Source organism: Amblyomma maculatum, chromosome 1 (genome assembly GCF_055883805.1).
Source record: "Amblyomma maculatum isolate TAMU_Amacu chromosome 1, ASM5588380v1, whole genome shotgun sequence".
NCBI classification, from domain to species: domain Eukaryota; kingdom Metazoa; phylum Arthropoda; class Arachnida; order Ixodida; family Ixodidae; genus Amblyomma; species Amblyomma maculatum.
Window position 1 is genome coordinate 375657694 of NC_139344.1, and position 16368 is coordinate 375674061.

Here is a 16368-nt window from a genome sequence, read left to right on the forward strand (position 1 = left end):
GTGATTGCCTTCGCCCTCAAGCCAGACCATGACTCCAGCTCACAAAACTTACACCATTACAGAGCAGAAATGTCTTGCCGTCGTCTGGCATGTCCAGAAATTTCGCCCTTACCTATATGGTCGCAATTTCACAGTTATGGCCCATCGTGATGCTATTTGCTGGTTGTCTTCGCTGGAAAATTTAACAGGCTGACTTGGTCGTTGGATTCTACACCTGCAAAGATACCATTCCGACGTCATTTATAAATCGTGTCGCCAACACAAAGATGCTGACACTCTTTCTTACTGTTCACTTTCGGAATCAGCCTGCTACTTTTTCTCGCAATGCATTCCACCTCTGACCACAGCTCACAATCTCTTCCCCTGACGCATATCCCAACAGTTTCTTTTGACGACTGTGAGAACAAACACGCTCTCTGCCCGCTGCAACTAGCCGACGCCTGCTGCCGTCCCATCATCAACCGCTTTATCGCTGCTTCGAACCCTCCCAATGCTAGGCTCCGCCTACAGCTCCGCGATTTCAAGCTCGAAGATGGCATCCTACGCCACGTGCATTGCCGTGATGGAACTCGTTGGATCACAGTCGTGCCGCGTGTGCTTCGCCCACGTATACTGGCGGCTCTCCACGATAACGCTACTGCAGGTCACCTAAGATATCACAAAAGGTACGACAGCGTTAAGAGACGATTCTTTTGACCTGACCTATCCTCCAGCGTAGCTGAATACGTTCGTCACATTCGCCTATAATACAGCAGCACAGCGGACTACCGGTTACTCTCCATTTTTCCTCGTTACTGGCCTTCCTCCAACCACAATTATCGACACTTCCTTCTTCTCTACGCCAGACTGCTCCTTCACATCAGTACCTGCCCAGTTCTTGTCCCGTGTGGCCAGATGCCGTCATCTTGCCTGCCTCAATACAGAAGCGTACCAAGAAGACAACAGGAGTCGCTACTATTCTACGTATTGTGTGGTCTCTTTTCGTTCTGGTGTGGAAGTACTGCTTGTGTACACCACTGCGCACCCCTGGCCTTACTAAAAAATTTCACCACCGCTACCTTGGTCCTTACAAGTTTCTTAACCAAACTTCACCAGTTAACTACAAAGTCACACTTGTTGATCCCCCAGCCGATCGATGCCACTGTGGTACTGAAATTGTTCATGTTTCTCGTTCGAAACCATATGTGCAGCTCCATGCATAGGTTTGCTAGGAGCGGCCAGGCTGACCGCTTCCAACTCCTCGGGCAGATTGTGTTAGCCTGCCATGGATCTTTCATTTGCACAAACCATCGTCATCATCCCGCGGCACTGCGTTCGGCACGCGCCTGGGCTTGCCGTCACGAACTTGCGGTCTGGAGCTGGCTCTATATATATATATACATATAGGCACCGAAGTGGATTAAAAAACAAGCTGAGGCTTTCACACAATTTCGACGCTAGTTTTAGTATGTTGAAAGACACTATGAAAGTCGCATGATGTTATGGACGGTCAAGCGTTTTGCTCAATAAATCATTTCGCACCAAATTGTAACATTAGCGTTTCACAACCCACTTAGGTGCACTAAGGGTCACATGCGCCGGTTCACTAGCTGCTATCACTTGCACACGATATCTCTCGGCCGTTCCAGTCACCACATATACGTTACACTGGAACACCAGAGGTATGGTTAGAGCTCAACTGCATTTTTCTACAACAAATTCCTTCCGCTCCGTGTAGACAGTGTCCCTAAATCTGTATTCGAACTTACTAGTTCAGTCCTCCACTTTAATGCAGAAACGCATTTGACGGACTGTACGCCAGTTCTTTTTCCACTGCCAAGCTTATCTGGCCTAGCTAACAGTAGAGGGCATCACTGAATTCGTAGACGTACACTCTGTATAGGGTCAGGTACTGCGTATGCACTACTTACAAGGTTGTCTAGTTGAAAGGACATATTATTCGTGCCGTGAGGGTGATCATCGAATAGAAGAATTATGAAAAAGAAAACGTGAGGGGGGAAGTAGAGACACCAGGTGGTGCACCGAGCTTCGCGGAGCACCCAATAAGTCCAGATTGCTGGACCTAGCAACTTAGCAGAACCTCTAGAGTTAGGGGAGAGATAGCAGAGCAAATTCAGGACGGACGCGACCTTATTTGAGCAGTGTTTGTTCCGCAAGCCGCGCGAGTAGAATGGAAACGGAGGAAAAAGGGAGAGCGAAGCACCAAGGATGCTGAGACACCTTAATGACGCCGGACCTGACGGTGAGCCGTACGTGGCGTGCGACCCTACACACCGCGGCGGGCACTCAGAGGCAGCAGCGTCTGCGCATCGATTGGATGCGGCAGCCCTTTTAGCTAGCACGTATACCGCTATTCCCCCCTGCACATCTCCTCCCCTATCCCTCTCTGTCCCCATCTCCCCAATTCCCCCCTGCTCTGTAGCCTCGGCTGCGTGTAAATAGAACCTTGTGCAAGATGGGTAGGGACTGGATGAGCTCGAAGAAGAGAATGAGCCGAGCAACAAAGGACGTTAAGGTCTCACAAAGCGGGGATGTATGGCTGGCACGGGTTGAAGGGCGCCAGTTTGTCCGATGAGGAGAGAAGCTGCTTCTCCTTCTTGCCTTGGGAATGGCATCGATGGCACTCTAAATGAGCTTGAGAAGGAGGCAAGAAAAAGAAGGGTAGATGGAAGGCGCAAGAACTGAACGAACCCCAGCAGCAAAGACGAAAGACGCATAGTGCTGGGAAAGGAAGTATGTAGGCGTTTTAGGAAGAGAAGAAATAGGGTCGATACACAAAATGGCATCAAATGAGAGTGATTTATTAGAAACAGCCCTGGATTTAGAAAGCACTCTTCTACTGGCGGCAGCTTAAAGAAAATATGCGAAGTTGAAAAGTACTAGCCGAGTAGAAGCTAGAAATGGAGCGGATACTAGAACAGAAAAGATAAATGAGAATTGGGAATGGGGGTTACGGAGAGCGTAAAACTCATCTCAGCAAAGGGAAGCCTCAAGAAAGACGCTGAAGATATTTCAGAAGCTTCAGTAGAAAAAAAAAATCGCATATATAATGATGTAACATTTGATGCCATATACAAGCGACATTGCAATCGATTTCTGTCGAAGTATTAGGAACGCAGGCTCCGCTGGAATGGACTCAGTGCCACATATAAGTGCCCGAAGCTTGCTCGAATAGAGATACAAACCACTGCATTATCCAGATGTCTTCATTGGTTTATAAGCAGCGAAATGTATCGTGCGTCAAACGCTGGTCATCGCAAAAAGAACAAAAAAAAATAGGCTGAAACATATGAAACATAGGCCTTGTTATATGACGGGATATAATCGCTGATAAAACTGAGTGAAACGGACATGAAACTGCCGACTGGAGACAAGTTTCATGCTAACAAACTTCTCGTACTGTTTGGATCCTAAAATTCTCAACAGAAATCATGGACCTTGAGCAGGAACTAACCTATACGCAAAATAAAATATGGAATGCATGTTTAAAGTACTAAATATCAAATATACAGCCATATTTTCTATTTCTTTGTGGCCAGTTTGTCACATTATGGCGTAACTGAGGCGAAGGAATAATTTCTTGTAACGTGCCTTTGTCATTTCATCTGACTACTGTCCATTTTGCTGTTCGTTTCCTTGTAACAAGATTATAAGATGAATGAGCTTTGATTAGGCTGAGTGCAGCATCAATAAAATTTACATTTTTCGCTGAGTATATCTTATCGATAGACATCTCCAACGACAGTGGCATCTTAACAAAGCGAAAGAAATCTTGCATGGTTAATAGGCATGCTGTGACATCTAAACCATTGATTTTGATTCCGAATTTGCGTAACTCCCTTGAGGCCAATAAGCAGTCAGACTAAACGTGAACTAAACAATTCGTTGTCAATGTTCTTCTTTGTCAATTTCGGTTCTACTGCCGTCTCTTTTAAGTTCAAAGCTTCACTATTTACACAACGAGAAACCCTGACGGCTTCGGTGTGTATACTTTTAGATCATCCGAAAAATACTTCATCAAGCAGTGTGCGGAAAAGCTGTGACACATTAATCTGGTGACACAGATCTATCCGCGGCTGAGAGCATCACCCATTGAGCAAATGCGATACGTGTCGTTTGTCTATGTCGCTTACTCGTGTATAGTTGGCTCAGCAAATACGCCCTTATTATGGCTGCGGTTTTCTCGATACGTGTATCAATTCGTCGCGATCTCGTCGCGAATAGGATGCATCTGCTAGTCCAGTTTGGCGGCTACCTGGCGGCAGGAATTCGAACCGGCGACGTATTCACGTCCAATTGTATAATTTGAAGCTGAGATTTTGGCGTAATGCCTCCCAGACACAGCCTGAATATTTACAGTCTACGTTGAATAAACAGGCACACACGCCGAATATGAGACCAATAGAAAGGACGTTAATAGATGTGAAAACCCTGGCATGACAAACTTTCACCCGCAGATTTCGCATTCCATCCAGTGAGCATTCTTAAGTATCTCTGCCGGTTTTCTTTTTCTCGTTTTGTTGCTTGTTTGGTTTTATCTCTAACTGACGTTTTAAGAACCCGTCTACCATTACCTTGGTTACCAAACAGAAAGCTTTGAGCATGCGTTTGCCTTTGACCTATGCCTAGCAAAGGTACAGCATTTGATAGATTCACTCATTCTACAACAACTTTGTAGTAATGAAGAATAAAGGGGCTGGGAAGGGGGAGGGGGGGAGTAAAGTTTTCTGGAGCGATAAAGAATACGTTTTGGAGGCAGTGTACAGAAAAGAAGCACACAAAGTTACATGAGGATTCTGTTTACAAATTTTGGTATAGATGTGGCTTCAATCAGTTAATTTGCCTTTTGAACCTCAGAACATATACAAAAAACAAAAAGGATATTATTGATAATCAGGGCCTTATAACCTTTCAACATATAACAGAAATGCCCAAACTACACAAAATGAATGAAAACACTCTAGTGTGGGCTTTTAAAATTTGACTATAAGAGCGCTTTCTTTTGCGATCAAATTTGCACCAGCATCATGATGGTCGTATGCATTTTCAGCTATATTCTCAAAATATTGTGAATTATATAACCACATTTTTGCATGGCTATACTTCATAATGCCATAGTGATTCAGTATTGCAGTGGAGATAAATTGTAAAATTTTGTCAATGCTGCACGTGTCTGACAGGCTAACCCTATTGAATCAAATGTTTTGTTATCTGATTTATTTGTCACGGGGTCTGCTTAGTCATTAGGCCTCTGGTTACGTAGAAATTACGTTGAAAAGCGTATCGGTCTGAGTAGATTACAACTCAGTGAGGGCTCACCGTAGAAGAGAATTAATAACTTCAATGTGTTTCTAGTCTTCTATTAATGAAGACCACCTCCTAAACTACAAATTTACAAATTTGAGAATGCCTGAGTAAAGAAGTTTCCCTTCTTTATTCTTCAATACAGGTCTCGTGGTCTCGGCAGTAACTAAGCCAGAAAAAAAGTGAGGGTTCAATATGAAGTTAAAATGAGCTTTCTTCAATATTTTTGCCATCCATGTTTCTTAAACGTAAATTATGATAGTTCACATCTCGCCACACTCGGTTTAGTAACAGGGGTGATATCTAATCCCTAACCTTTCTTCAGAAATGAAACCACTGAAAATAAATGGCTGTTTATCTACTTGCAAGTAAGTGGACAGAGACAATGCGTAACATTTATACATCGATAAGCTCCCAAGACATTTCCACAAGTTGGAGCCCACTTACTCGCCCCCATCTATATAAAAAAAAAAAAGGGCACTCCATCTATATCAAAAAAAGCATTCAGAGAACATACGGCTGGGAGTTCGTTTTCGCCTGACAGGCTTGCGCCGAGAAGCCTGTTCGAGGCGTAAAATGTATCACCTCGTAAATAAATAGCCCACATGTAGCTTGATACGCACGCTACGAGTTGCAGATGGTGGAAACGATTACTTTTCCTTGCGCAGTCCTCTAACTCCGGGAAAGTTTCTCCTGATTCCTCTTTCCTCCCGCATAGTATACGGGGCAAGCGTTCTCATGGAGCACCGCGAAATCGAAGCGATAAAAACTGCATCACGGAGCCACTGCGTAGTATCGCCGAATCAGTTGAGAAATAGATTAATGTTCGTGGTCCGCCGACTTTGACAGATTGTGTAACCAGTTTCTGCAGACTGCGGAGATATTTCATCCTAAATTGGCTTCCGATGCTTGCCCACCTTCTAGGTAGACGGAAGATGGCATCTCCTTTTGGCCTAGTAAGCACTGCGGATGCACGGCTGGTGACAATAGCCAGTTATTTTTTTTTACGTTATTTGGAAACGAAAACGTTCGAGGTATTTTTGGCGCTCAGTTGCGTGTGATCAAAACAACTTTTGTTGAAAGCTGCAACTTATTTGATTCATCATCTTTCGTCCTGAATTTAATATTTCACGCGACATTTCCCAGCAATGAAAACATTCAAGGTCACGTTTACTTTTTTTAAATTCAATTTTATATATAGAATGTTGATGTGTAAGCGTACGCTAAAGCATGGCGCACCTGACACTAACGTGAACCAGAAAGCAACAACTCCAAGAATGAGCTGAAATCAATCTAAAACAATAGAATGACAATGAGCGAATAGAATGCTAATCATTACAGCCGGCGTGGCTCGAAATTAATAAACAGCAAACGCTTTCTCTCAGATGTTTTTCAAGGTCATATGAGGCGACCTCGATCATTTTCCCTTTCATACATTTCGCAATGAAATACGGCTCTTGCACCTAGTTAGAGTAAAATAAAGTACTTTCAAAATGCTGGGCATTCCTTAATATATGCACGCATAGGTTTCCACGCCACAATAAAGAGTTTTAGCTCACCGTGATCCACGATCCGCTACCACGATCCACCAGCGCGTGTTCCACTGCGCATGCCTAGACCCCCCTTGACGCCGATAGATGGCGCCACATACTGGATGTCGGCACACAGACCTGCCGCGTCGGGACCAATCAGCTTGTGCGCCCCGCCCACGCGGGTCACGGTGGCGGATCGCAGATCGCGGTAAGCTAAATCTCTCTAATAAGGGATGGATGGCGTCTTCATTTCCGGCAAGGTCTGCTTCACTATCGTCATCTATTAATTACTCTTCTTTAGGAGAACGCAAGTACTCACATAATAAAAACATTTAGCTCTCAGCGTTCGCGTTCAGAGAATTTATCAAGTACGGGACACATATGTTAACATGTTCCATAGAGAAGAGATTTACGCAACATAATTTCTGGCGTCAGTATTCACGGACGTGTTTGCACTGCGACGCTTGACGTATTTCAACCTTCCTGCCTCGAAACATTCACCGCACACCAAAACAATGTTTAGCATGTCTGCGGGAACCCTCAGCAGCATATCGCTCCCGTTACAGCGTCCTTTGTTCATATGTTCACATGGATAGTTGAATTTAACACACCACACCATACACAGCATAAGAATACCACTTAATATAGCAAGCGCACATGTAACCTCCATAACAATACGGTTGCAATATAAATCGAATACTATACGGATTAGGGCCACTGGTGAACCGTCGAAAGCATCATAAACGCTCCATCATCTGTACAGGACATGTCTTTCCGGCGGGTGCATGTATAATTAAGAGTGATCCAAATGGAGAGAAGAGAAGCAACGCTTTCGAGACAAAGAAAATTGGCAGAATTCGTCCTGAATAGCCCAGCCGGGGTGGCGCAGTGGTTACGGCGCTCGACATCTGTGCCCAAGGAAGCGGGATCGAATCCCGGCCCCGGTGGCTGAGGTTCGATGGAGGCGAAACGGAGTGGCGTCCGTGTGCTGTGCGATGTCAGCCCACGTTAAAGAACCCCAGGTGGTCGAAATTTCTGGGGTCCTCCACTACGGAGTCTCTCACAGCCTGAGTCGCTTTGGGACGTTAAACACCACAAACCAACCAACCAACCCTCCTGAATAGTGGGTAGCATTACTACGAATCCGAAGTTGATCGCCCTTTTTCAGTAACATAATTGAGGCCAAACATGAACATGCGCAAATACATGCGCGCTAAAAAATAGCGTCGTAGTTACTAATGACGGCTTTTTAATGGGATGGTATGAAAGTTCAAATTCTCAAGAAAATCTGACATCGGCGTTGGCGCAGTGAGTGTGAAATCACGAATACAGCTATAGATTTAGCAAGTGTCGTGGCCAGGCAATTATCGGCCTGTGGGGTGTGTGACGTCACTATACTACGTGATATGGCCGATCTGGCAGGAGCTGCCAACTCTGGCAGCTCATCTGACATGGGAAGCTGAGATGGGAATCAAACCCTCCGGCCTCCTTATATCCCGAGTCACACAGGCCCCAGGCAGCACGGATCATGCGCCCAATATCGGCACTATGTTGGCGATATCCGGTCCCACATAGAGCCCCGTGGATATCCGATATACTTCCAATATTAGTAGAATGGTCTGTGCTGTCTGCACGCCTCCCACACAGGCGCATTCACACGGGTTCGTAAAAGCGGGCCGTTATAGCTATCTCGGGTGAGCTTTCACATACCGTGGTGCTTACGAGTATATCATTATGAGTATATCTGAGACAACAGAGGAACAACTTACACTGGTAGCACAATTCACTGGCACAACATTGGCTCTGTGTTGGCAACGCACTGCTTCTCTTTTGGGTTGGGAATTCCCAACACATTACCAATATTGGGCCGACAGCTTGTGTCGCCTGGATAAGAGGCAGAAATTAAGCAAATAGCAAACTGAATGTGTGCGCGCGAGGATAGGAGCAACAGACAGGAACCATTAACGCTACCGCGTCATACCCATAAAGGCGGAGCTTATTTCTCTCATGTCGTTTTTTTTATTATCACCGCTATATATTATCGCTGTCGATTAGGAGGTGGCAGTAAAAAGAAAAATGTTAGACTGTTATCTGATTGACCGGTGACAAATAATCATGACCCTCACAAAGTAGACGAAACCATGAATGAACAGAGGATATAAAAAGTAAGAGAATAAAAAGAGGGAGAGCAAACGAAACCTTTAAAGGGTCATCGCGACGCAAGTGTCGGCCATTTCTTCAAGAACATAAGAAAAATCTTCGGAGTCTTGCCTACGCTTAGAAAAAGGCCTTACTTTTTTTAATAATGTTTTCACACAAGCCTCCACTTTTCGTGCAAGTGTACACCCTCTTCTATACAAGCAGTCTTGTTAGGGTGCCTCGAGCTCTTTTAGACTTGAACCGCCATCTTCGGGCAACCGTAGAAAGCTGCTGCGAGATACCAGCCTTCGATTCCCCGCAAGCAGTGGCGCCATCTCACGAGCAGTTCATATTACTCCGCGGGCTGCCCTCTGTCGGTCATTCTCGAAGGCAGCTGCGGATGTGCAACGAATCGATCGCAACTTCCGGTTGCGCGTTGTGTGCTCTTCCCCATCATCGAACGGACCGCGTTGTTTGGCGCTTTCAACAGGGGGCGTCGGCGTCACCTCCATGTTTGCCCGGCGCGCAGCCAATTTAATTGAAGAGGCGCGACATTCCTGATTGCGCTGTCGTCCTCTGTTTGCGCAAGTTCTTCTGTCTTTGTTCGTTCCACTTGAGCGCCATACGTTACTCAGTCGGTAAGAACAAACACCCGACAATAAGGCTGTTTTAGGCTAGATTGCTTGAAACAGAGCCTTCTTTTTAACGACATAGGGCACGTGTTTATGAAAAACACTGAGAACTGTGTATTTTACTTGTTTAATTTTCAAGGGCAGGTTTGTTGATTTTGAGGTTAAAAATGGCCTTTGAACGCAGAAAAAATGAACGTCGCTTAGCGCCTGTAAAGCGTGGTTTTCTGCATAAATTGTTCTGCTGTAAAGAAGCCAGCTTTACAAAAACGTCAATTTGTTTTTTGTTTTTTGCTTTTTATAAATAAGGCGTCAGATCCACTTGAGTGGAATCTCTCTTTTACTTTTTAGCGACGTTAAGTAGACACTGGAACTTTTGGTAGCTCTGCAATTTTGTTTGTTTTTTTAGAAAAGATAACCAATTTATAAAACTAATTTTCAATTACAAATAATAACATCGAAGAACCAGCGATTGTGCTAACGTTTACATGTAAAGAATCATGGGCGTTTGAAACGTCCTTTACTATAGTTAGAACTATCAAATGTTTAACTGAATCTCGAAGCTAAATATTAAAGCATCATAAAGAAAATAGGCTGCGAAAACGGCTGTGGTTCCTCCTCTCCGCATATTTTGCTCCGAAATGTCATTCCTTTAATATATAGCAATTCCCCACTTGTAAGCAGCAGAGTCTAGCTGAAATTTGACCCTTATTTGCAATTCATGGCTTCGCTCGCTGAACGCGCATTATTATTCCATTTTGCAGGTGCTTCGTGGAGAAGTTTTCCAGATCTTCCTGTTGCTATGGTACCAGGCGCTGCAAGTGCTACCTGTCTCGGGGCTCAGCGCTCGTAAGTAAACTTCATTATTAAGAGCTCGCGTACGTTTTGCTTGTTTCATATATAATTTGAAGCACTCAGCAAGTGGTCACGAAGCCTACGCTGCTAGAAAGAAAAGACATGAAGTACCTAGAGTTTATTAGGTACTCCAAATGGGCGGGACGACTACCGCGTAACCTTACAAAGACAGAGTCGTCAGCCTGAATATTTTTAAAATGCATTTTCCTCTATTATTATCAGGAAGGACATAAGTAAGTACGGATGTGCCATAAATAATACAACATCGTTTTTTATTAATGTATTCAGATATAGCAATAAAAACATTGAAATTCTAGTAACATGACGCCTATCTGATCCGGTGTATGAGATAATTTGAAAATATTTGAGCTATTTATTTCAGTATTTATAATATTCTAAATGTAAAAATGTGCTGCTTTCCAAATATATTGTGACCTCTAGGATTGCATTTCATTTTTTGTTTCTTTTAGCAGCTCAATATTTAACATCTCCATTCTTGCAGGTTTATTGGCGCTCTGAGTTCGGACATAGTGCGATCATAGGAGATATTATCATGAAGGCACGTAGAAATTATTTGCTGTTCCAATCATCGTTTGTTTTTATACATCCAGGTGCATATTACTAAGTTGCCTTCAAGTACCTTAACAATACACCCAATTTCAGTGCTTATTCTTTACAATGTTTAATCCTCGACATTACTGAACCTAATGCATTTGGTAAATTTTCGTGGCTCGGGCTGTCTATCGATGATATTGCCATTTCAGTGCCTCGCACAATAAATACGTCTTCCAGCAGCATTTCGCACACATCTAAAAAGGTATTCCTGCAGATGTGATAACTTTGGTCTGTTCATGATAAGAGATAAAACAAGGAAAGGGCTTTATTCGCCAAAAATGTCTTTATTGAACATAATAATAAACCTGATTATACCATTCCTTTTTCAGCTTAGACAATCAGCAAGGCCAGTCGACACTCGTAAATGGTCGTGATAACTTATAGAGTTTTAGCGGTGGCAGCGGTGATCTATATAAAGAAAAACGACATGTGTGACGTTAAGAGGCAGGAGGAAAAGAAACGCATCAGGTAACAAACGCGAGAAAACAATTGAGTAGTTGAAATGAGGACAACAAAACCGGCATGAAAGCGTATAATGCGAAAGTAAGTCAAAACATGATCGATGAGGTGGCAGAGCTGATATTCATTGGCCCCGAGAATTCTCATTGGTGAAAGTAATGGTTTGATTTTGTAACTTGTGAAGCCTTGCTTGACGTGCTATTTACTGACATCACCTTCGTCATTCGACAATGTTTAAGTCACATTCGTCAGTTGTCCGCAACGTGTTTCTATCCCTCACAACACTCATCCTAAATGTTGCTGACTTCCGGTGTGCCCCAGCACATTATTTAGAGGTCTTTCTATAGTAACGTTTTGCTTTAATTATTGTGCACAAGAGACCAAGTGCGCGCAAAGGACTAGACAGCGATGACAAAAGCATATTCCAGTCTGGTAAACAATGAAATGAAGTAGTAGAGAAAGATGAGCTAGAACGTTCAATTATTTGGGGTAGATCAAGTAGCAACAATTTAAAAATGAAGAGGCAAGAAATCCTAGGCCGTTTTTGTCTTTCCATGCCTTAAAGCAAGCCGACGAGCCCTGGAGAAACGACATTACTCCGGGTTTCAATCTTAGAAATCTTTATTAAACAGAGCATTCTTGTTCTGGCCTTCGCGGCTCGTATGACATTGACTGATCATACTGCATGATTATCAATGACACTTTCCGCAACGACGGCTACAGTAGCTCGGTTTTGTCTTTTTCTCCCAGTTAGAGGAAAACTTTGCATTTATGATGTTTTTTCCCTCGCCTAAATTACTGTTCGCTAACTTATGCCACCCAAGATAGACAGGTCACGGCAGAGAGTTCTGACAAAATGTGATTCACTGGAGAAAGTAATGGCAACCCACTCCAGTATTTCCTGCCAAGAAAACCCTATGGCCAGTCACAATACCAAGCGTGGCGTGACATGGTCCATAGGGTCACGAAGAGTCGGACACGACTGAACGCCTGAACTGAACTGAACTCAAATGAAAACACTTCACTGTAATTCAAATGTGTCCCATTCACATCATTCTTCACTACTGTTCACGCAATATAACAAGAGTTGAAATAGCTTAAGTTCCATTTATTAGAGTCGTATTCTATAAGCAGACATTATCCACTTCATTTATCGATTCCGTTTGGTCCACTGGCATTGGAAACTGTTGTTTGCATACATTCGGTTGCCTTCGACTTTACAAAGTGCGTGGGAAGCTCATTGGCGAATGCTATCGCCAATGGTCTCACATTTCCGTGGTTGGCTACTTGCTGCGTTCGCATGATGCTGCCTTTCCGCTGACGTCCGGCATAATGATAGGGAAAATGGCTATCCACTTCAAACGGAGTTGTACACAATAATGCCCGCGTACTGTTAGTTATTGCCTGATGAAAAGTTGAAGACCCTGTCAAACTTTACGTCGCCTAAAGAAGATGGCTGATACCACGCAAGAACACAAAATATACGTTGCTGTCGCTGACGTATAATTTGGCTTTTTTGTTGAAGAGAGTCTCTCTAGAAAATTATCTATTAAGCCCGTTCAATGGAAAAATGATGCGCAAATATTCTTGAAACTGAAACCAGCTGGTCCTTGGTTATTTTAATTACTATATTTTCAGTGCTCTTCAGGTATAGCACGTGATAAGCTTCCAGTTTCTATTTCTCTTTTTCTATTCGGACATCAGCATTACGGCAGAACGTGGCAGAAGCAGTGGTCGGTTAGTCACAAAAATTACAAGATAGCGGGTATCGCACCATCGCCGATAGAGATCGCCGCTCGCTACAAGCACTGGCTAACACCTGGTTCCGTGTCATGCAGCCAATGTTCTTAGGTGTGGTACCTAATTAACCAACGGTCTAATCGCTTCCTACGGAAACTTGGAAGCCGCGGCTTCGTTACCCAAAAATAGTAACTGAAGCCAGAGGAGCACATGGACCCGAAGTGCAAAATGGAAATGAAAGTTATTGGAATACGGCCTCACTCTATCTGTACTAATGCTTTTTTGAAGAAATATATTGGCAATGTCCTTTTAAAATGAACCTTATGTAATTGAAAATGAATGTAATATGCCGAATATCAGTACACAGACAATCGCTAAATTGATTTGCATACAACTTAGGTGAAACGCGTTTCCATGCCCATAGTTACGTGCATGTACGTTCCAATTTTCCTACAGTATATATAACATATATTGCTGCCTAATATGGCATCCAGGGGTCTTCATAATGACAACACCAACTTAACTTTACTGCCTAAATAAGCTCAACCATTTGTTATAAATAAAGCTCTGAATTGGATCTTAAACAGTGAAATGTGAGAAGGCATCAGAGGTAAGGCAGGTGGGAGAGACCAGAAGTTTGCTGGCATTAGCTGATGGAAACCCAAGCAGGACAGGATTAATTATAGAAATGGAAGAGAGGCTTTCTTTGCTCTTCTGTGTGGTACTCCGCGCATAATAGTGATTATTATTATTATTATTATTATTATTATTATTATTATTATTATTATTATTATTATTATTATTATTATTATTATTATTATTATTATTATTATTATTATTATTATTATTATTATTATTATTATTATTATTATTATTATTATTATTATTATTATTATTATTATTATTATGAAAGAGTGCTCCGGGTGTGCATTCACTCGCAGACTGCCGCTGCGTGACGTACGACGACATGTACGGCAAGGAGTACGGCGTCTTCACCTCCCCAAACTACCCGGTGCCGTACGAGGAGAACATCGAGTGTGTCCTCTTCCGCTTCATCGGCAGCCCCGACCAGATTGTGCGCATCTCCTTCGAAGAGTTCGACGTTCAGCGGAGCAACCTCGAGTGAGTAACAGCTGCTGCGACTGATTCACTGGCAACAGGATCTGCAGAAACGATGAGCTGAAACATTGGTACGGCAGAAGTACAGTGGGTGGGCTCTGTGGAACTTTGTTAATAATTTACAGTATACCCAGTTAGTTCAATGTCTAGTGAATGTTTAAAAAAGACATTGTCACATCACACGACACAATGAAACAAAACACGAAGTGGTAAATATAATCTATAAGCATGTATTCCACATATGCATAAATTATTGCGATGAGGTTTCGAGTGAATTCGCCATTATTAACCCACGTTCTGGGATGAAAACCCACTCGTAAAAACGTGAAAGGGGGAGTTACAAATTTATTTAAAGAAGTGCTCAATACGCCCTTCTTATCAAGCAGGGCAAGTCGGTTTTCCAGCTGCACCGACGACAGCTGTTTACGCTGTGAGATGAAAGTAATGGTTGAAAGGGGTCAACACATTGAGAGAACAGGACAACAGAGACTGAAGAAAGTTGGCTTAGGAGCTAGAATATGTAGAACAGGAATGAAAAATACGGAGTTGTAGAAGTAACAACCGGGTAGCTGTAATGAGAACGTTTTTTTCGATGAGAGGAATGATGAGGATAAGTACGCTAGTGGATAGTACGCGGATAAGTATCGGATAAGTACGTTGCAAATGTTGGGATAAATTTGCGAGTTGTGGATAATACCTTATAACTGCAAATTTTCTGGATAGTGTCTCGTCCTATGTTCGAGAGCTTCGCCAAGAAATCACTCGTGACTGGATGCAAAACTCGCAATGTAGCCGGTGAGCCAGCTCATATCTGCGATCTCTTCGTGCGCAGTGAACTCGCATGCCGTGGCGTAGGGAGGGGGGGGGTCATGGAGTGCAGGTTTTTACATAAGACGTTTCTTAGCTCTTAAGGGCATTCTTTCCGATCCGAATGCTTCCCGTTAGAAATCTTGAAGTGTTTTTCTCAAGTGAATAACGTTTCTGGGACCCCTGTTTTGTGTGTTTTTGGTAAAAGCACTTCTTGCGTAAAGGCACTGCGGCGCGTCGCCAGCTTGAAGTAGTAGCCGCTCAGCCACGCAATTGCTATCAGGTCCAGCAGTTGGACGCAATAGACAATCAAAGGCGATAAAACGGAGCTACTCTCATGCCGTCCACTCGCATTCCGTCTGTCTCAATGTGCAGCAGACTGAACAGACGATCTTCACTATTGCACATTCAAATTCTGGCGCGAAATATCCAGGGACGGTGCGAAGTTTAGATAAAAGCCGCAAGAATGCACTGGCAATGCAGATCCACTCGTCGGAAAAGGGACGGCTAGCTCTATCGAGACAATTATATGGCAGGTAGTTCAAATTAATTTTAATGGAGCCGATTTTCGTCCCAATTTCGCTTTATTTAACACATGGCGTCCCATGAATAATGGTGGGAGCCGGAACCAGCACGAAGCGCGTAATACCAATTTCTTCGTCAGACCTGCCTCAAACCAGCTAATAGCCAAGCTCAGTGCCTTGCCCTGGGGCCCTATTTTCGACACACATGGCCGCCGTTCGGCGCCTTGTTGTTTCTCTAATTGGTTCTGGGAAAAGTCACGTATTTCAAATTTGTAGCGCGAAATTGTGGTCTGTCGGTGACGTAAAAATGACGTGAACGTGAAAACTGATCATGAGTAGCGCTATTCATGATGTCTGGATGGTATTAATAACTAATTGTGCAGGGAAAACAAAGGTATACATGATAGAAAGGGAAGCAGATAAGCTTGTATTACGAATGGGCTGAAATGAACTGCCCACTCTCAAGAGCCGACTCCTGAAATCTGATTGACTGACTACGTGTGGCGGGAAATACGTCACGCATGAACATTTAATGATAAAGTCCAAATGACGTTTCATTACGAAAAGGATGTTCTGAGATTTGCTGTAATGACCAAAGTTGGGCATCGCATTTCGAAGCACTTGAGACGGCCGCGAAACAATTCA

At 43.4% G+C, this 16368-nt stretch overlaps 1 protein-coding gene across 1 annotated transcript in view; it reads left to right on the plus strand.

Annotated features, from left to right (window-relative positions):
* Positions 1 to 2224: 2224 nt before the first annotated feature.
* LOC146208284 (zinc metalloproteinase nas-39-like) overlaps positions 2225 to 16368 on the plus strand; it is a 53072-nt gene continuing 38928 nt past the window's right edge. Inside the window, exons 1-3 of the mRNA XM_084597034.1 lie at positions 2225 to 2242; positions 10369 to 10453; positions 14215 to 14395. Of these exons, the coding sequence (XP_084453160.1) occupies positions 2225 to 2242; positions 10369 to 10453; positions 14215 to 14395 (284 nt within the window). The remainder of the gene's footprint in view (positions 2243 to 10368; positions 10454 to 14214; positions 14396 to 16368) is intronic.